General features: G+C 45.4%; 1 protein-coding gene and 1 long non-coding RNA gene across 2 annotated transcripts in view; one reads left to right on the forward strand and one right to left on the reverse strand.

The window, feature by feature from the left end:
• Nucleotides 1–401: 401 nt before the first annotated feature.
• LOC120298118 (cartilage oligomeric matrix protein) overlaps nt 402–21910 on the reverse strand; it is a 40548-nt gene continuing 19039 nt past the window's right edge. Inside the window, exons 7-19 of the mRNA XM_039321531.1 lie at nt 21699–21857; nt 20629–20733; nt 17120–17227; nt 16454–16613; nt 14768–14886; nt 11886–11938; nt 10365–10558; nt 7285–7463; nt 5969–6017; nt 3810–4006; nt 3437–3609; nt 2052–2191; nt 402–1755 (exon numbers count right to left, since the gene is read on the reverse strand). Coding sequence (XP_039177465.1) covers nt 1706–1755; nt 2052–2191; nt 3437–3609; nt 3810–4006; nt 5969–6017; nt 7285–7463; nt 10365–10558; nt 11886–11938; nt 14768–14886; nt 16454–16613; nt 17120–17227; nt 20629–20733; nt 21699–21857 — 1686 coding nt within the window. The 3' untranslated portion in view covers nt 402–1705. The remainder of the gene's footprint in view (nt 1756–2051; nt 2192–3436; nt 3610–3809; nt 4007–5968; nt 6018–7284; nt 7464–10364; nt 10559–11885; nt 11939–14767; nt 14887–16453; nt 16614–17119; nt 17228–20628; nt 20734–21698; nt 21858–21910) is intronic.
• Nucleotides 11551–16684, forward strand: LOC120298165. Its single transcript, XR_005553992.1, has 2 exons — nt 11551–11926; nt 16482–16684. It is a non-coding gene; the product is annotated as an uncharacterized LOC120298165 (long non-coding RNA).

The following is a 21910-nucleotide window of genomic DNA, read 5'->3' on the forward strand; positions in this document are numbered from 1 at the left end:
AGCTCTGCTTTTCTGAAGAATATTTATAATCGATGTGTTTTGTGTCACCAATTGAGGGTCTTGTCATTTTAAAGTGCATTTCCTCCACTGAATGCCCGGCTAGCTTTTTATTTTTTCCTTTTCCAAACCTCTTCCGGAGCGGCAGATAACAAATACTCCTTAACTTTTGGTAGACAAACAGTTATTTTATTAACCAAACAGTCCGTATTTGTACAAATGGCTCTCCGAGTTTCTCCTAAACTAATGCAGTGTTTCTCAACCTTGGCCACTTGAAGATGGGTGGACTTCATCTCCCAGAATCCCCCAGTCATCTTCAAGCGGCCAAGGTTGAGAAATATTGCTCTAGTCCAGGGGTAGGCAACCTTGGCTCTTTTATGACTCGTGGACTTCAACTCCCAGAATTCCTGAGCCAGCATAGCCAGCTTGGAAACCTCTCCCTTTCCCCTCAGCATGGCTGACTCAGGAATTCTGGGAGTTGAAGTCCACGCGTCATAAAAGAGCCAAGGTTGCCTACCCCTGCTCTAGTGGAACGAGCCAAGCATCCTGGATTATTGGGTAAAGGGTATTACTTTAGGAAACTGTCTTATCCGAGATCACCTCTAGCCCAAAAACCACTGAATGTAAGTAGCACTTGCTCTCCAGGACTTAAGCCAAGAGTGACTTGCTCATCCCTTGCTGTCTGGTCCTCTTAACTGGAGGTGTGACCCAGGGCCTTCTCTGTGCAGAGCTGGCATTCTACTACTAAGCTTTGCTCCCTGCTTGGACGTTTCGAAGGCCGCCTGTGTGGCTTCCAAACCAGACAGATTCCCATCGAAGGCTGGAGTGGTGGTGAAGTGTATTCCCGAATCAAACAGAAGCCTCAGCTTGTACAGGTAGTCCTCGACTTACAACCATTTGTTCAGTGACCGTTCATAGTTGCCACGGCACCGAGAAAAGCGACTTATGACCACTTTTCACACTTAACAACTGTTGCCGCATCCCCACGGGCATGAGATCAGAATTTAGATGCTTTGCAGTCAGTGGGGAAGCCAGATTCACTTCACAGCTGTGATCCTAACTTAACAAGTGCAGTGACTCAGTTAACAACTGTGGCAAGAAATGTCGTAAAATGGGGCAAATGTCACTGAACAAATGTCTCGCTTAGCCACTGAAACTTCTGGTCGTAAATCGAAGACTACCATATATATATAATATGGAAGGCTCCATGGAGTGAGACCCCCAAAGGACACCTTCCCTTCTTTTGCAGAGGGCATGGAGCAAAATCCAGGAGACCATGACAGGTCACTGTCCATGTCCCACCTCAGCGTCAGCAGTGGCTGACCCAAGAAGAGGCAGGAGGCAACCGAGTGGGAGGATGCCCAAGAAAGCCCCGTCTCTGATGGTGACGCTTCAGCCTTCCAGGAGGCTCCCCTGGTTATGTCCAGCCTTGTGGACTTGTTAGCAGCTGCCACAGAGCGTGAGCGGCTCTTCTGCACTGTGTCGAGCAGTGAGGGCTCTCGGGGTGCATGTGGAAGAAGGTCTCGGGTGAGGTGGAGGCTGGTTCCAGGAGAGGGGGGACAGTGGGGATGCCATGGGGGCTGGCGGACACGGTGCTTGCCACATTATTAGGGGACAGTTTGGCATTTGCTATATCTTGAAGGGAGCAGAAGGAGTGTGTGTGTGGCGCGGGCGCAACAAGTCTCTTTTCAGCCAGCAGCGGTAGCATTTAGTAGTCGTGTTGGTTCCGGTAAGCCTCGTAGTCTTCAGGAATCGTGTCTGAGAAGAAGGGGAAGAGAGAGCACATGAACCAGAAGAGAAGATCAGCAGCTGAACACAGGTCCAGATGCTCTGATGGGGGGGGCACTTGATGGGGGCTACCAGGGGGAACCCCTCAGAGGGATGCTAAAGGCCTCCGCAGAGAATCCTGAGCGAGGCCGCTCTGGATCGTGAATGTTCTCCAGATCCCCCAGCTGAGGAACATGCTTGTTCCAGTGATGCTTCAAGACCACCCTCCAGTGACATCGGAGCGGCTTTGTGGACCACAGGACAGGATTGGATCGTGCCTCACTCACCATTGCAACGATACCGCAGGTTGGACCAGATGATGTTTTCCTGGGAGAAGCAGAAGACCCCCAGACGGCCCCCCCTCATGGTTGTGTCGAGGACAACGCCAGTGTCAGCCACCACCTCAGATCCCTCATAGAACCGAGTCCTGAAGTACAAATCCAGAGAAGGATTTAACTTATTTCTGGCAGTCACAATGTTTATCCTGAGTCCCACGGCCCCTTGCCTTGAATGTTGTTACGTTCTAGGGCAGAGGTGGGGAACGATGGCCTCTTTATGACTTGTGGACTTCAATTCCCAGAATTCCTGAGCCAGCCATGCTGGCTCAGGAATTCTGAGAATTGAAGTCCACAAATCATAAAGGGGTCATCGTTCCCCACCCCTGTTCTAAGGCACCCAACGTGGATCTATTTTAAAAAGTCAAGATGATAGATGCGATGTGCAATAAAGCTTCACCTATTTTGTGTGCGTTGTGATGCACATAAAAAATAGGTGGAACTTCAGTTGCGCTATCATTGGCCACCATCCTGTTCTGTTTGACACTTATCCTGTAAGACTCCTGGTGTCCAATCTCTAAAACAACAGCTAAACCTTGGATCAGTTTGTAAGTTTGTGTTGGAACTGAAAAAGGGATAAACTAAGGCTGATTGTCCACTGTTTCTGTAAATAATTCAGACCCTTCTGATACAGATAAATATCTTTCAATGAAGGGGAATGGCCTTCTGTATGTCCTGCTGAAGACTCTCTGTGCACTACTTAAGGCGTTTTCCCCCACCTCACAAATGAATTTATAGGACATTACATTGCTTCAGCTGACAAAATGGAGTTATAAACCCTGGTAGGAAATCTTGACAGATTTCAGGCAGTTTTTGAAGAGTGGTATATATCTGCATCTTTCAAATGCCTCATACAAACTCTTAAATATAAGTGCTCTCTTGAAAGTCAGCTTGGAAATCTTAAAATGATATAACATTCCCTTTAAAAAAGTAATTAAGCATTGACTACAGGTAGTCCTGCAGTTACAACCCACGTTATAACGCTTGTAAAAAGGATCAATACAGACCCAATTTTACGGCTTTTTTTTTTTTTTGCACCAGTTGTTAAACAGTGCAGTCATTAAACAAACCCATTGTTTGCTCTGGTGCAGTTTTGCTGAAAACCGGAAGTGCTGGTTTTCAGCGAAATTGTCATAAAACACAATAGGTGGCCACGGGATGCTGCAAACAGCACTCAATGCAGTCTACTTCCGAATGCCCAAAGTGCAGCGAAGTGCACTGATGATGTTACCTAGTTGGGTCATGAAACGTCTGCAAGAAAACAACCAAGCTCCGAGAGCACCAAGGACCCCACAGTTCAGCCCTGAGCTACAGAGATTTTTTCAGTGTTTCTTTACCGGATGTAGCCCACCTGGGGCCGGTGCTGTAAGAACCAGCGGTAGGAAGTCTTATCTTTCCAGCCGACGTTCCGGGGGTCTTTCCACAACAACTTGACCTGGTCAGCTGTGTCCCCTGTGTGCCACAGTGAGTTACGTAGATATTCTCCAGGCCCGGTCTTGGATTTCACTGCCTGAAAGGGGAAAGCAGGAGGAATAACGACCCTCTTTCCCACTCCTGCTACAGTGTCGGGGTAGAGGAGATGGAACACACTATCGTTGCTCCTTCTGAAATTTTAGATTCAGCGGCGTCCTGACATGCTTTTTCTCCTGTTCCTCTTCCCTGGCTCTGAGCCATGATGAGAAGGGAGCCCGATGGCAGCTCTGCCCTTACCTTGAGTTGGATGCCAGGTTCTGCCACAGCCCGGAAAGGATTGGCCTGCCAGTAGGTTTGTTCCATCTGCTTCCACATCACCACATAGAAGCTGGCGCTATCCTGGTAGCCAAAGATGAACCCTGCATAGTCGTCATCCGTGACCGTGTTCACATGGAAGGTGCCTTCGAAGTCCACCCCATTGAACGCAGTGTACCCTGAGCCCAAGTGAGGAGAAGACAAAGGCCATCGCATAAATACATTGCATTTTTATTTCTTGCTGTTCATGTCAAAAGACTCAGAATAGCAATACGGGAGAATATTTGTACCTCGGGGGTGAAATGTGGGGTCCTTGGTGTTCTCTGAGCTTGGTGGTTTTCCTGCAGACGTTCCATTACCCAACTAGGTAGTATCATCAGTAGGAGTAAGGAGTGAGGTTTGCTTTCTCTCTCTCTCTTTAAACTGAGAGGAAACCCCACTCCTTAACTAGGACTGATGGCGTTACCTAGTGTTGGGTAATGAAACATCTGCAAGAAAATAATCAACCTCAGAGCACACCAAGGACCCCTGACAGAAGGCAGGACAAGAAGCAACGGGTGGAAACTAATCAAGGAGAGAAGCAACCTAGAACTAAGGAGAAACTTCGTGACAGTGAGAACAATTAATCAGTGGAACAACCTGCCTCCAGAAGCAGTAAATGCTCCAACACTGGAAGTTTTTAAGAAGAGACTGGACAGCCATTTGTCCGAAATGGTGTAGGGTTTCCTGCCCGAGCAGGGGGTTGGACTAGATGACCTCCAAGGTCCCTTCCAACTTCACTACTATTACCTAAAAGCCTTGAGGAACAGGAAGAAAGGCCCAAAACCAAGACAAGGGTCAGAGAAGAAAAATCTTAGTCTAAAGCAGAGTTCTCAACCTTTTTAATGCTGCGACCCCCCAACCGGTCATAAGTCGAGGACTACTCAACTGGTGCAGCACCATTTGCAGAATGGGACTTTTGGCGGGCTCAGCAGGGCAGAGACAGCCTGGACAATTCTATTGGCTTTTGAAAGCCAATAGAATTAGACTCTATTCAAGAGAGTCTATTCTATTGGCTTTCAAAAGCCAATAGAATAAAAGGGAGTAGCACAGCTAAGGAAAAGGGGGAGAAAATGGCGGACTGCGTTGTTTGGCGACCCCCATGAAATGGTTGTTCGACCCCAAATGGGGTCCCGACCCACAGGTTGAGAACCACTGATCTAAAGCAAGCATGTCAAACTGCCGGCCCAAAACCGCGCCCACCCCATTGCCGGGAAGGGGGGAAAAGATGCGATACGTCATGCAACATCATGTGACGTCACGAGTTTGACATGCCTGGTCTAAAGCAAGAATATAATTTGGGAAAGTGAGCCTCCCTGATTCTCTTGAAGGCAAAGGCAGGGAAAGGAAAGACACATTCAGAAGCCCACAATTTGTTACTGTAACCTTACAATAAAGTACAGGTAGTCCTCAACTTAACAACAGTTTGTTTAATGACCAAATCAAAATTGGCAGTGGCATTGAAAAATGTGACAATGACCATTTTTCACAGTTAACAACCTTTGCAGCATCCTCACAATTGTGTGATCAAATTTGACAGGCCGCTTCGTATTTATTTGCTTTGTCCCAAGGTCAAGTGATTCAACTTTTGTGACCTCACAAGCAACGTCAGTGGGAAAACCAGATTCACTTAACAACCCGGCTACTAACTTATCAACTGCAGTGATTCACTTAACAACTGTGGCAAGAAAGGTCATCAGATGGGGCAAAACTCACTTAGCAAACGTTTCACTTAACAAGAGAAGTTTTGGGCTCCATTGTGGTCGTAAATCAAGGACTACCTGTACAGGTAGTCTTCAATTTACAACCATTTCTTTAGCAACAATTCAAAGTTAACAGAGACACTAAAAAAGGTGACTCACAACAGGTCCTCACACTTAGAACCACTGAATTGTTAATACCACTTTACAACGCCTTGGTAAGGCCACACTTGGAATACTGCATCTAGTTTTGGTCGCCACAATGTAAAAAAGATGTTGAGAAGCAGTTCCTAATAAGTCAATTGCCGTTGTAAGTTGAGGACGATCTGTATAATTGGAGTGAGTGTGTTGCAAATATTTTTAAAGTGTTTGCTTTCTTTCAGAGCTTAAACTATAACTTACCCACAGCCAAACCTGGGTCACTGTTCATGGTCTGCACAATTTCCATGCCCTGCAAAAAATAAGAAGTTTCTTTTTTAATGCTATGGATCAGGGGATTCCAACCCTCCATCTGAAATTTTGAGGTGGGTATTTTCAGAAAACAACAAAGAGCAAAATGGGATTTTTGCTGTTCGACAAAGCGACTGTTGGAGAGAGGTTACAAAAATATTTTTATTCACCGAATGTTACCTGTAGTTTTTCAACAAGACATCCTCTGTTATCCCACTACTTGTGGCCTTTTTCTAGACCAGTGTTTCTCAACCGTGGCATCTTTAAGATGTGTGGACTTCAACTCCCAGAATTCCCCAGCCAGTTGCTGGGGAATTCTGGGAGTTGAAGTCCACATATCTTAAAGTAGCCATGGTTGAGAAACACTGCTTTAGCTGGATGAGGCTACAAATTTCTTCTGTTACTCCCCAACTTGATTTACTTGGAGAAGAGTAGAGCAGTTGGAAAAGGAGGAAGTTGTCCCAAAATTGTTGGGAACAGAACTGCCCTGGACCAGACCCTGGCTTTGTCCTGGACCATTAACTGGATGAAGAACAGACCAGTGTTCTTGCAGCCAAGACTTCACCCCAGCAGCCTTGAATCATCTTCACCCAGGAAGGTAAGTGATATCCCAGACCAGAGCAGGATATAAAGCTCCTCCAATCAAAGTCTTTTCCATTACAGAAATCTATCCTTTCCCTATCTGAAGCTGCTCCAGACAAATTAGACTTCAGTTCCTGGAATTCCCAGTCATATATATTTATTTATTTATGAGACTTATATACCGCTTTAAGTGCAAGCACTCTCTAAGCTGTGTACACCAGTAAGCAATGTATATATATATTTACATTGCCCCCAACAATCTGGGTTCTCATTTTACCTACCTCGGAAGGATGGAAGGCTGAGTCAACCTTGAGCCAGTGAGATTTGAACCGCTGACCTGCTGAACACAGTCAGCTAAAGTGGCCTGCAGTACTGCACTCTTAACTGCTGCGCCACCTCGGCTGGCAGTACTCCCATCATGCCTTGTCAACCTCTCCATTGGCTGTGCTGGCTGGAAAGTACACCTGTGAATATCTCGGTACCGCTTCTCGTGAGGTCTTCGCTGGAGGGAGATGCCTCCAGTATGTGTAAGACTAGAAGAATTGGACTCGCCTTTGATCCGAACATTTGAGAGCAATGCAATCGTTTTTCAGGACTGGAAGTGTTTTCAATCATGCAAAGCATAAAGGAGGGCAAGAACAAGCATATCAAGAAATCGCTAAGCAACCTCAAAGCTGATAGCTAACCTGGTTGAGGACAATCCAGTTGGGGTCTATCTGGGCATCACCTTCGGGATCCAACACAACGGTCTGAAAGGCCCGGAAGTCAGTCAGCGTCACCTGAGCATTTTCAGGGCAAACGTCAATCTGGTCAATTACCTTGTCCTTATCAAAGTCATCCTGACAAGCATCTCCAACACCATCTCCTACAGAAAAGAGAGTGGGGAATCAGCTTCCTCCAATTGCCCTGGGTTCAAAGGCAGAATTAGGGTCATAAGCATCATACACCAGCCTAACACTGCATTTTTACAGTTCATGCAGCGCATTAAGTCCAGATCAAAGTCTTTTTGGGGGGAGATTTGCTCTCAGCTCTCATTACACAAATCTTAGAAATTTCCCTCCTTACTCAAAATAGAACTGGTGCAAATCATATGCTCCATCTATGTTGCATCTCATTTTTCTGTGTGTGTGTGTGTGTGTGTGTGTGTGAAGATAGAAGAAATGAAAATGGAGAGTTACATATGCTACCTTGGGATGCAACAGGAAATAAAGTCCAGTTTGTGGAAAACAATTGTTCCCCTGTGTTGTGGCTTGGCTGGACCTCATTTGGAGAACAACATCCAGTTCTGGCACCAGAATTAAAAAAGGGCTGACGAATTTTTCAAAGGAGACCTAAGATGCTGAAGGGTCTGGAAATAAAGTCCTATGTAGAAAGGTTAAAGATTAGTATTTGATCTACAGAAAAGTCAATTAGAGGTAGAATAGCAGGCTTCAAATATCTAAAAGGCTGTCGGGAAGAAGAGGGTTAATGCAGCCAACACAGTGCTAGGCTCCATTAACGGATAGAATCAAGATCACGTGAAGTAATGCCTTGGTATGGCCACACTTGGAATACTGCATCCAGTTTTCATCACGATGTAAAAAAGATGTTGAGACTGTATAAACTAGAGTACAGAGAAGAGCAACAAAGATGATTAGGGGACTGGAGGCTAAAACATATAAGGAACAGTTGCTGGAATTGGTATGTCTAGTTTAATGAAGAGAAGGACGAGGGGGGACATAACAGTCTTCCAATATGTCGGGCTGCCCCAAAGAAGAGGGAGTCAAGCTATTCTCCAAAGCACCTGAAGGCAGGACAAGAAGCAATGGATGGAAACTATCAAGGAGAGAAGCAACCAAGAACTAAGGAGAAACTTCCTGACAAAACAATTAATCAGTGGAACAACCTGCCTCCAGAAGCGGTGAATGCTCCAACACTGGAAGTTTTTAAGAAGAGACTGGATAGCCATTTGTCTGAAATGGTATAGGATTTCCTGCCTGAGCAGAGGGTTTGACTAGATGACCTCCAAGGTCCCTTCCAACTTTATTATTATATGGTGTAGACTTAGTCTCTATGGCCCCAGGGGGTGGGGTTAAAAGCAGAAGATGACAAAGAAGTTTGAGTTAGATGTCAGGAGAAACTTCCTGTTTTTGACCTGACGGCCTGCTACATAAACTGGTGGATTCTTCATCTTTGCTTTTCCAACAACTGGTTGACCATCTATCGGAGATGCCCTTGGGAAATGTTTCCCAACTTCAGCATCCTCTATTCCTCTCTGTTTCCCTTCCATATTAGTTTTACCTCTTCCTCTACTTGCTTCTACCTGACAAACATCTTCAGCTATATTTCTTAAGGTAATCTGCCAACACAGGCTGTTTTTTTAGAAAACCTTTCCTTTAGACTAACCCATTGTTTCCAAACTTGGCAACTTTTAAGACGTATGGACTTCCAACTCCCAGAATCCTTAAAGCTACCAGGTTTGAAAAACATGGACTGACCTTACCAGTATGATTAACTTTTCCTGGAAGTGGCTTTAGCTTCTCTCCCTAATGTCCATGTTGCTGATCTACAAGATTTCAATAACAGCCCTTTTGGAAGAAAAGGAAAAGAACCTTTTCCAGTCACATTCAGACATACTTTGTTTCTTTGGTCAAGTTAACTGACTGGGTAATTCTGGGAGTTGAAGTCCACAGAACTTAAAAATTGCTAAGGTTGAGAAACTCAAGTACTTTGGCCACCTAATGAGAAGGAAGGACTCACTGGAGAAGAGCCTAATGCTGGGAAAGATTGAGGGCCATAGAAGAAGGGGACGACAGAGAATGAGGTGGCTGGATGGAGTCACTGAAGCAGGAGGCGTGAGCTTAAAGGGACTCCAGAAGATGGTAGAGGATAGGTAGGCCTAGAGGAATGTTGTCCATGGGGTCATGATGGGTCGGACACGACTTCACAACTAATAATAAGAAGAAGAAGATTGAGAAACATCTTTTTAGTGCAGGGGGTCTCCAAACTTGGCAATTTTAAGACTTGTGGACTTCAACTCCCAGAATATATACTATATGTTTATTTAAGTTTATATTAGCTTTCTGTCCTGTGGTGACTAAAGTCTTAAAGTTAACAAGTATGGAGACCCCTGTTCTAGGGGATCCTGCACTGGACAATGGCCTCTTTCCAAATCCAGTATATGCAGTAGTGGGATTCAAATATGTGAACAACCGGTTCTCTGTGTGGATGCTACTTCCGGAGGTCCATTCTGGGCCCGGGCAACAAAAAATTAGCTACTGATTCTGCCAAAGTGGTGCAAACTGGCTGAATCCCACCACTGAGTATATGTTATTTTATTTTATTATATTATATTATATTGGTTGTTGACACTAAGGGACACCTGTTTCATGTTTGTGCTTTTGCAAAGGCTTCACAAAGGAACAAAGGTGCCTTTTCAAGAGGCAATTGGACTTTCTTGATTTTCTTTGAAGGCATTTTGCTTCTGTCCAAGAAGCTTCTTCAGCTCTGATTGGATGGTGGGAATGGAAGGATTTATATTCGTTGCAGACAGCTGGTCCTTTGCATTCTTTCGGAGAGTCATTGAGGCCACTTGGAGGTTTGCTTGTGTCCAGCTGAAGAAGCTTCTTGGGTGAGAAGTGAAACGTCTTCAAAGACAAACAAAGAAAGTCCAATTGCCTCTTGAAAAAGCACCTTTGACCATGACCTGGATGACTGAGAATCTCCATAGACATTTATCTATCCCTCACAAAGGAAGAGAAAGAGAGAGAATGCATGGTGTCCTCACGATTTGTGTCCTGCTGGCCAGGATTGGGGACCAAACGGCAGTTGTCAGGCCCTGGGGGTTTGTGATCTGGGATGCCATCGTCATCATCATCATCATCACACTCATCGCCAAGCCCATCCTTGTCGGAGTCCAGCTGGGAGCTGTTGGGCACTGAAGGACAATTGTCACGGGAATCCTGGTGTCCATCTCCATCTCTGCCAACGAGAAAAAAAGAAAGAAAAGAAAACTTAAGAGTTGGGTGATGAGTGAAATAAGAGAATGATAGAAAAGGGAGATCTTTATCCAAGCTCACTATCCCCTAAATCAGGGGTGTCAAACTTCCGGCTGGCAGGCCAGATGCATCATAGCAAAACCACGCTCACCCCACTGCCGGCAATGGGGAAAAAATTGTGATACGTTGCGACACGTCACATGACGCGAGTGACACGTCACATGGCATGAGTTTGACATCCCTGCCCTAAATTGCTCCCAACAACTACTGTTGGCGCACCTGTTTGAGTTCTTTTCAGATGCCCAAGACTTAAGCCATTTGCCCATCAAAAAGCTGCCAACTGCACCTCTGTAGGAGTCACTCTTCCCCAATCAGCTTAGCTTACCGCTTTGCTAGATTTTGACATTGGGAGAACACTAAATGGTCTCATTGCCCATGACATAGCAGTGCAATTATTTGCACGGATACTCTATTACTCCACCTCTTTGGAGAAAAAGAAGGTCATTATCCCAAAGGTGCTTTTTCAAAAGGCAACTGGACTTTATTTTTCCTTGAAGATGTTTTGCTTCCCATCCAACAAGATTCTTCGGTTCAGTTCACTGAACCGAAGAAGCTTCTTGGATGGGAAGCAAAATATCTTAAAGCAGTGGTTCTCAACCTATGGGTCGGGACCCCATTTGGGGTCGAACGACCATTTCACGGGGGTCGCCAAACAACGCAGTCCGCCATTTTTTCCCCCTTTTCCTTAGCTGTGCTATTCCCTTTTATTCTATTGGCTTTTGAAAGCCAATAGAATAGACTCTCTTGAATAGAGTCTAATTCTATTGGCTTTCAAAAGCCAATAGGACTTGTCCAGGCTGTCTCTGCCCTGCTGAGCCCGCCAAAAGTCCCATTCTGCAAACGGTGCTGCACCAGTTGAGTAGTCCTCGACTTACGACCGGTTGGGGGTCGTGGCATTAAAAAGGTTGAGAACCACTGTCTTAAAGGAAAAACAGTCCAGTTGCTTTTTGAAATGGCATCTTTGGGACCACCCTGACCTGGATGATTGAGAATTTCCATAGACAAAAGGTCCTTATATCAGCTTTCTGTCCTACGTGGTGACCAAAGCTGTCAAGGCCTTCGCAACACAGTAGAACATGTGTTGCCAAAAGAGTCAAAATAATTGCAGCACCTCTATGTAACTTAACTACTCTTAGGTTTGTCTCCTTCCAGCTAGAAGGGATTCATAGAGCAATTATTCTTGCAAGGACGCAGACGGAAACTCAAACCTTGCTGTATGTGAAATGAAGGCAGATATTCTTCAAACTCACTTGTCCTGGTTGGTGTCACACGGATCCCCAACAAGATCGTGGTCAGTATCTTTCTAAGTAATGAAAAGTAGAAAACAGTTTTACTTGTTTTTCGACTTCACTTCCTTTAGAACAGTGGCTCTCAACCTGTGGGTCGGGACCCCAGTTGGGGTCGAACGACCATTTCACGGGGGTCGCCAAACAACGCAGTCCGCCATTTTTTTCCCCCTTTTCCTTAGCTGTGCTACTCCCTTTTATTCTATTGGCTTTTGAAAGCCAATAGAATAGACTCTCTTGAATGAGTCTAATTCTATTGGCTTTCAAAAGCCAATAGGAATTGTCCAGGCTGTCTCTGCCCTGCTGAGCCCGCCAAAAGTCCCATTCTGCAAACGGTGCTGCACCAGTTGAGTAGTCCTCGACTTACGACCGGTTGAGTAGTCCTCGACTTAACGACCAGTTGGGGGTCACGGCATTAAAAAGGTTGAGAACCACTGCTTTAAAAACCTCCCTAAGATGCTTTTATCAAATGCAGACTTGAAATTCTTGAATGTTTTGTGTAAAACATTTTCCACTTCTATCAACACCTCTACCTCCAAAATTTTTCCCATAAAGTCTCAAATTCATAAACCTACCCTCGCTCTCAACTGACATTTCTATTGAATTGTTTAAGCTATAGTTGTTTACAAAAAGATTTGAAGCAGGTGGCTTCCCACAATCAAAAGTTACAAAGGTTTTATCCTGTACTGGATTTTCCAGGCTTATTTACCCAGGAGAATGAAAAACCCAGGGCACCATCCCAAATTATGACTAATGACATTCCAATTAAAGCAGGGAAAGTTTGATTGGAAGGATTTGCAAGGACAAGACAGGTCTTGGAATCAATCTGTTAGCTGGACATTGTGTAATTCCAGGAACTACTGCAGAATTCACCTTTCTGCAACTTTTCTCAAACTCCAATTTAATTTGGGATGGGCCTCAGCTTAGCCGTAAACCTTTTATCATGCATCAAATCTAGTACCTCTGTTCCAAAACATTCTTAGGAAAAAAAAGCTGGGAAAAAAATTGCTGTCTGTTCAAGATCTTGGACAATGCTTATTGCTCGGTGGTCTTCGACTTATATAACAACCATTTGTTTAGTGACCACTCAATGTTACAACAAATTTAAAATGTGACAGATGTATCCATGCCACGATACATATAATTTGGCAAGTGTGATGTTGGGGTGCCCTCCCAAATTTCCTAGCTTTGTCACAGCAGAGCAGAGACCCCATTTCACCCTCTGGATCAAGTGGTCACTAAACAAATGGTTGTAAGTCAAAAATCATCTGTATTGGGTGTCCCGAGCAACAAGCAACAATAAAAAAAGTGACTTATGACACGTTGCAGCAACCTCATGGTCACATGATCAAAATTCAGACACTCGGCAACTGGCTCATATTTATGACGGTTGCGGCATCCCAGGGTCATGTGATCCCTTTTTGTGACTGACAAGCAAAGTCAATGGGGAAGCCAGATTCACTTAATCACCATGTCACTAATGTAACAGCTGCAGTGATTCACAACAACTGTGGCAAGAATGGTCATAAAATGGGGCAAAACTCACTTAACAACTGTCTCACTTAGTAACAAATTTGGGGCTCAATTATAATCATTAGTTGAGGACTACCTTTAATGAACTAGATCAGGGGTCTTCAAACTTGGTGTTGCTGGCTGAGGAATTCTGGGAGTTGAAGTCCACAAGTCATAAAAGGGCCAAGTTTGAAGACCCGTGAGCTAGATTAACAAATAATCCAGGGCAGAGCTAAAAGAGGTAGTATTCAGAGACCAGGAGAGATCTCTCTAAAGCAGACCTGTCAAACACAAGGCCCGGGGGCTGGATACGGCCGCGAAGTGGTTTCATGTGGCCTGCAAAGCCATCCTGGAAATAGTGAGGAAACGGCCCCCACTGCCTTGGCCCTGGCCCAGGCCCACCAGCCGGGAGCCAATGTACAATTTTGTGGGGGCCATCTATGCTGAAACGCATTCAGTCTCCCTCTGACTTTGCCCTGGTACCCATCATGAACAACATGGCTAAGGAGAGCAGCACAGCAGCAGCAGCCTTGAGGAGGAGGTAAGTGCAGCTGGGCACCCTCTTGGGGAAGTGGGGCTGGGCTTGGTGCCATGGGTGCTTGAGGGCCAGGCTGGGCATTTGACCTCTGCTGCCCAGGGCTCCAGGCAGCCCGCACAACCATCCAGCCCCCCCACACACACACATGGCCTGAGAGGAACAGTGAGGTTCCTCCAGTGGACCATGCCTTGGCACTCGCCCCAGTCCCACCCCTTCTGCCAGAGACCCTCAGATCTGTCCCACTCCTGCCCAGGCCCCCACAGGCACCCTTGACGCGAACAATGTAGAGCTGGCCATGCCCACCCAGTAGGTCACACCCATTCCCTCCATGCCCACCAGTAGGCTGCATCCACCCTGGCCATACCCACCCGACCCCCCAAGGGCAACTGCAATGTTGATGCGGCCCTCAGTGAAATTGAGTTTGACACCCCTGCTCTAAAGAGTGCAATTTAATAGGTCACAGAGTTTTACCCTTTTCTGACACCATTTCCTATGCACAAAAAATGCAAATATTGTAAACCGCCCAGGAACTGCTGCAAAGCACTATGGGGCAGCATGACAGTCTAAATCAGGGGTTTTCAAACTTGGCCCTTTTATGACTTGTAGACTTCAACTCCCAGAATTCCTCAGCCAGGCACGCTAGCTGAGGAATTCTGGGAGTTGAAGTCCACAAATCATAAAAGGGCCCAGTTTGAAGACCCCTGGTCTAAATGTTATTGCTATTATCCTTAGCAATTGCAGTCTTTTGGGCCATTCATACAGTAGCATACTGTATGAATCCAAGCCAACGTCTCACCTGATCTGGATTACTGATGAAGGGGCAGCTGTCACAGACATCTCCAACTCCATCCCCATCGGTGTCCTTTTGGTCTTTGTTAGGGATCCTCACACAGTTGTCCAGGATATTTTTGATTTCTGGAGAAAAGAGTGAAACAGCAACCATAAGAAGCAAAGAATGTGGCAGTTGCTGGGCCCACAGGGCACAAATATAATCTCTGCTCCTAAGCCTCAGTTGTGACAAAGCTGGGAAATTTGGGGGGGGTGTCACCCCAGCATCACACTTGTCAGATTATAGGGATCATGAAATGGTTATATTTGAGAGGTTTCTTTTAATAAAGAGCAAAGTAAAAAATATTATACATACTATTTTTAGTTTGTTGTTGTTAGTTGTGAAGTCGTGTCTGACCCATCACGACCCCATGGACCAGACATGTCAAACACAAGGCCCGGGGGGCCGGATGTGGCCCGCGAAGTGGTTTCATGTGGCCCGTGAAGCCATCCTGGAAACAGTGAGGGAACAGCCGCCCCCTCAGCCTTGGCCCTGGCCCACTCCAGCTAGGAGCCAATGTACAATTTTGTGGTGGCCATCTATGGTGAAATGCATTCAGTCTTAGCTCCATAAGCCCCCCCCCCCCCCCGCATGACCTGAGAGGAATAGTGAGGCTCCTCCAGTGGACCATGCCTTGGCAATTGCCCCAGTCCCACCCCTTCTGCCAGAGATCCTCAGATCTGTCCCACTCCTGCCCAGGACCCCACAGGCCCCCTTGAAGCAAACGATGTAGAGCTGGCCACACCCACCCAGTAGGCCACACCCACTCCATCCATGCCCACCTGGTAGGCCACACCTACCCTGGCCACACCCACCTGACCCCCTGAGGGCAGCTGCAATACTGATGCGGCCCTCAATGAAATTGAGTTTGACACCCCTGCCATGGACAATGTTCCTTCAGGCCTTCCTGTCCCCTACCATCTTCTGGAGTCCATCTAAGCTCACGCCTCCTGCTTCAGTGACTCCATCCAGCCACCTCATTCTCTGTCGTCCCCTTCTATTGCCCTCAATCTTTCCCAGCATGAGGCTCTTCTCCAGTGAATCCTTCCTTCTCATTAGGTGGCCAAAGTACTTGAGTTTCAACTTCAGGATCTGGCCTTCTAAAGAGCAGTCAGGGTTGATCTCCTCTAGGACTGACCGGTTTGATCGCCTTGCAGTCCAGGGGACTCGCAGTTTGCTCTTCATTAAAAGAAACTTCTAGTGGTCATTCAAAGTGCTGATGGACCCCCTCCCCAAAAGTTACTGATGATCTGGTTCTGAAATTCCAATGTTCATTTCCCCCCCCCCTCCCCATAGTCATATTGCTGCATCGGTGTGCTCAGTAACCATTCCGCATTTACCAGTCACAGTGATTTGTGACATTTTTTTTCCTGGAAACCAGAGTTTCAGGGGGGAAATGCTCCATAATAAACAATGGGTTTGCTTAATGACTGTAAGGTTCACAACAACTGCCATAAAAAAGGTCCTAAAATCGGGTCCAGTCATGTGGCGATCCACTTTACGACCATAGTTGCCAGGTTCCATTATGGCCGTACGTTGAGGACTACCTGTATCTTCAACAAAGCGTGAAGAATTGGTGATCTTGCTCTGTGAAACTGGAGAAAATATTTATTTTTTTAAATCACCCACTTTCTGAGCCCAGCCCAAACTCACGGTCCCCATCCATGTCGTTGTCACACAGATCTCCCCATCCGTCGCCATCACTGTCCCATTGGTCGTTGTTCTTGATATTTCGGCAGTTGTCGCAAGCATCCCCGAAGTTGTCTTGGTCTGCGTTTTGCTGGTTCGCATTGGGCACAAACACACAGTTGTCCTGCAGGGGGAAGGATTCGCACGTCAAAGAAAGAAATGAGAAAAACAGCACAGCTTTGCAAAAATAAAAAATAAAAAAAATGGAGCGACTGACAAAAAACCTGCTTGTTGAGATATTGGTTTTTCCCTGCAAATAAACAGGGAGATGTTTCAAGGAAAGCTGGCAAGCAGGATAAGTTGGAGAAATCTCAAGTTGAAGTAGTGGACATCATGTTCCCAAACTGCGGATGTTCTCTTTAGGCATCATACAAGCTACAATGCAGGGGTGTCCAACCGTGGCAACTTTAAGACGTGTGGACTTCCACTCCCAGAATTCCCCAGCCAGCTATGCTGGCTGGGGAATTCTGGGAGTGAAGTCCACACGTCTTAAAGTCACCAAAATTGGACAGCCCTGATATAATGTTTGAATGGGTCTCCTTGAAGTTAGAACAAGGATTCTTTGGTCTTAGGAAATACGGGAGGGAAACAGGCTGAAGACCACTGGTCCCTGTTAGGAGGAGTTCTAACCTCTGAGTTGTTTATCCCATCTCCATCAGCATCATCGTCGCAGGCATCGCCGATCCCGTCCCTGTCAGCATCTTCTTGGCCGGAGTTGGGAACCGTCACACAGTTATCCTGAAGGACCAAAAAAGAGGAAATGTCACTTTAAAAAAAAATTGTATCCCACCTTTATTTTGTTTATAATTAACTCAAGGCTGTGAACAAACTCAATGCTGTTTCTCCTCTTATTTTCCTCACAACAACCCTGTGAGGTGGATTGGACTGAGAGAGAGTCATCCAGCCAGCTTTCATGCCTAAGGCAGGACTAGAACTCACCATCTGGTGATTGGCTGAAGTCACCCAGATAGCTTTCATGATTAGGGATTAGAACTCACCATCTCCTGGTGATTAGCCTCAAGTTACCCAGTCAACTTTCATGATTAGGGAGGGATTAGAACTCACCATCTCCTGGTGATTGGCCTCAAGTCATCGAGCCAGCTTTCATGATTAGGGAGGGACTAGAACTCACCATCTCCTGGTGAGATTAGCCTCAAGTTACCCAGAGAGTTTTCGTAATTAGGGAGGGACTAGAACTCACAATCTCCTGACTTCTGTTGCCTTAACCGCTAGACCAAATTTTTGGGGAGAGATTTCCTCTCAGTCTAAGAGTGCCAGCCGTCATGCAAGATACAATTTTCGTGACGCTGGCTTTGAACTACTTGGCAAAATAGTTTCTCAGTTATTAGATTTGAACTATGTTGGTCTGTGTGTGCCAAGAAAATTAAGTTATTTATTTTTTGAATTAGTATTCATTTGTTCCTGTGACTTCTGCACCACAACAGTCGGATCTCAGAGGTTTACTGTCCAATAATTTCATTTTTTTTAAAAAAAACCCCAATTCCCCCAAATACATCAAAAGAAGTGCAGTTCTAGGAGTATCTTTAAGATGTGGTCAAAAGAGTCAAGATGGTGGGCACAACAGTGTAATCAAATCCCTGTCTTTTGCGGGGGGAGGGGCAGAGGTGGGATTCAAATATGTGAACAACTGGTTCTGCTTCCGGAAGTCCATTCTGGGCCTCAAAAAATTAGCTACTGGTTCTGCTGAAGTGATGCAAACCGGCTGAATCCCACCACTGGGATGGGGGCATCACAGAGCCTCAATCTCACTGACATGGCCTCCATCCTGATTTTGCTGATTGGGAGTTGAAGTCCACACATCTTAAAGTTGCCAAGTTTGAAAAAAACTGATTTATAATGGTGTCTTAGAATTCTTGGAGTATTTGGTTTAGGAGAAATGAAGTTAAGGTAAATTCAGCTCAATCGCTGTTACGGATTAATCTTTCCATCGTATTAATTTTAACAAATGTATAGGATATTGAGTGCATTTAATTGTCAAAGACATCCTGCAAAATTTTCATTTCCAATTACAAGTATGAATTGAGAAAGGTGGATTTAATTTTCCACACTTTCAGTAATCATGAAGTTTATCCCAGCTTCACTTGCTGGCTGAAATAACAATTTCACAACTCAGCTCTGTTTTCAACTCAAGGCTTCTGACCCCACTTAAATGCTAATAAATATTGGGATGCCTTGATTGCATGGAAATTATTGGGTCATAGTTATAACTGTAACCTGTTTATTTGTGAACAGTTATATCCCAAGACAATTTCAGTTTTAAAATGGTGTTTACCTCTGTGGGAAGCAGTAAACAGGGCCTCTTGGAGTTTTATTATTTTGAATTAACTCACTTTCAAAGAAAGGCCTGTGCAGAATTAAAAAAGAGGTTGATTTACCTCAGAATATTTTCTTGGCAGTTTATTGAACATTTGTCATTTGGTCTATTTGCTCCAGATGTTATTGCTGCAGTTAGAGGTGTTGGCGGAATTAATTATAGCCAGAAATTTTTCATATAAAAAGATCAAAGAAGCTGAAGACAAGTCTATGAGTTATTTACATGATCTCCAGAATGGGGATTTGGATATCTTGGTAAAACAGACAGAGTGTTGCTTAAGCCATGTGAAATTAATTTCCGGGGGGGCTTACACAATAAATCATTTTGTTTTATGCACACTGAATTCCTCTGAGAACGTTTAAGAAGGACTGAATAAAATTGCTTTGTTGTTCGAACTGGGTCATTAATGTATACAGGTAGTTCTTGACCTACAACCATTCATTTAGTGACCATCAGAATTACAACAGCACTGAAAAAAGGGACTTACAACCAGTCCTCACACTTACAACCATTTGCAACATTCCCCCAATTCACATGAACAAAATTGACGTGCTCGGCAACCAGCCTGAATTTACAATGATTGCAGCATCCCGAAGAATCATGTGATTGCCATTTGCCAATTCCCAGCTGGCATCTAACAAGCAAAAGTCAATGGGGGAGGATCAGATTTGCGTAATTATTATGTGATTCGCTTAAAAATTGCAGCAATTCACTTAACAACTATGGCAAAAAGAGGGTGTAAAATTGAGCGTGGCTAACATAACAATTGCTTTGGTCGGTAATGGGAAATTCTGATCACAAATGTGGTCGTAAGTCAAAACTACCAGGACAGAAAAATGTTAGGCTGATGCTTCTATGTCTGTGTTTCTCTCCATAATGTCAGTTTTTCTGTGACTTTTCTCCCCTCCACCCCAAAATAGCAGAGATTACACTACTGAAATAGCACACACACTCCCACACTTATTTCCCTGCCTCTTACTCCCCTGCCTTGGATAGAACATAGAATTATAGGACTGGAAGGGATCTTGGAAGTATTCTAGTGACTAGTCCAACCAGTGCTGGGATTCAACTATGTGAACAACCAGTTCTCTGTGTGGATGCCGCTTCCATTCTGGGCCTGGGCAATAAAAAATTAGCTACTGGTTCTGCTGAACTGGTGCAAACCGGCTGAATCCCACTATTGAATCCAACCATCTGTTCAAGTAAGGAGGCTTTATATAACATCCTGGTCAAATTCAAATATTTTTGAAAATCTCCAGTGATGGAGCACCCACAGTTCTGGCGGCAAGGTATTCCACTGATTAATTGCTATCACTGTTGGAAAATTTCTCCTTACTTCTAAGTCTGGTCTCTCTTTAACAAGCTTCCACCCATTTCTTCTTGTCCTGCCCTCTGGCTCTTTGGAGAATAAATCAATCCTCTCTTCTTTGTGATAACCTCTCAAGTATTGGAAGACAGCTATCATGCCCCGCTGATTCTTCTCTTACATAGGTTAGGGCAGTGTTTCTCAACCGTGTCAGCTTGAAGATGGGTAGACTTCAACTCCCAGGATTCCCCCAGCCAGCATCTTCCAAGTTGCCAAGGTTGAGAGACACTTGAGTTAGACGTACTTAGCTCCCTCCACCATTCATGATACGATTTGGCCTCCAGATCCTTTATCTCCATTATTGCGCATCTCTGCACTCTTTCTAGGATCTCGGCATCTTTTTTTTTTTTTGACTCCCACCATAGCAGGAGAAGCAGATGAAACCAGCAGTGGTTCAGCCCATGGGCTGAGGACCCTAACTCAAAGGAGGTCTCTTACCTTCTGACACTTTTCATCATTGCAATGAAGCTTCTCATCTGGAAACCCATCAATGTCTGTATCTCTTCCACAGATGTAGCCATTTCCAGCCCACCCGACGATGCACTAGAAGCAGAAGGAATTGTGAATGCCCATCCTTGCCACCATCTCCCAATAGGAAAAAAAAAAATGGCTCTAAATTGAGACAGGCCCAGATACGGGACATTCCTGACAGGGAAGGGGAGCCAAATTCAAATCCTCATCACTCTCACCATCACCTGGGAACAATAACTCAATCAAGTCCTGAATTATCAATAGAATATTTGTAGTTCAGGGCTGAACTGTAGAGTCCTTGGTGCTCTCTGAGCTTGGTTGTTTTTGTCCAGAAAATATTGGATTTCATTGCTCAATAGGTAATGGGCAGCACTGGTGGGTAATGAAACGTCTGCAAGAAAACAACCAAGCTCAACGAGTGCCAAGGGCTCCAGTGCCCTGGATTGTTGTTAGTTGCGAAGTCATGTCCGACCCATTACAACCCCATGGACAACGTTCCTCCAGGCCTTCCTGTCTTCTACCATCTTCTGGAGTCCATTTAAGCTCAATGCCTACTGCTTCAGTGACTCCATTCAGCCACCTCCTTCTCTGTCGTCCCCTTCTTCTATTGCCCTCAATCTTTCCCAGCATTAGACTCTTCTCCAGTGAGTCCTTCCTTCTCATGTCCTGGATTAGCCTCTACTTCTAACAGAGTCCAGGAATATGTATGTCACCTTACGATCTGCCTTGGTCAACGGTTTTGTCCTTCCTTTGCTAGCAGCTTTAACATTCTTCTTTTCCTAAAATAAATTACTTACGCAGCCCTTTCCCGCTCTACAGATGGAATCTGACTGGAATTTGACAGCTTCTCCACCCAAAGGCACTCTGTACTGGGGAGGCTGAGTGTGCCTCGGTGTTGAGCCTAAAACAGGTTCTGAGCAGTTCAGCAAACACAGGGCCTTTCCACCGTTGGTGAACGAGAAACTTCAAAATCCCTTTCCCAAATCGTGGGACTGTTTGGGAAGCCGGTGAGGAACCAGGGAAAGCCTCCAACTCACCTTGCAGAGGAGAGCCCCATCCCGTTCGACAGTGCACTCTGCTTTCTCGTGACAAGGGCTGGGTTGACCGTTGGGGCAACGGCGCTTGGTCTTGATCCGGCAGCCAGAAATCTGATTGCCTTCAAAGCCACTCTTGCACGCCCCACATTTGTAGGAGCCCTGCAGGAGGAAATGTGGCAGTCAACCCACTGGATTGGCATTTGTCTCCCAAC

Source organism: Crotalus tigris, unplaced genomic scaffold, assembly GCF_016545835.1.
Source record: "Crotalus tigris isolate CLP2741 ecotype Arizona unplaced genomic scaffold, ASM1654583v1 scf7180000017543.2237141, whole genome shotgun sequence".
NCBI classification, from domain to species: Eukaryota; Metazoa; Chordata; class Lepidosauria; order Squamata; family Viperidae; genus Crotalus; species Crotalus tigris.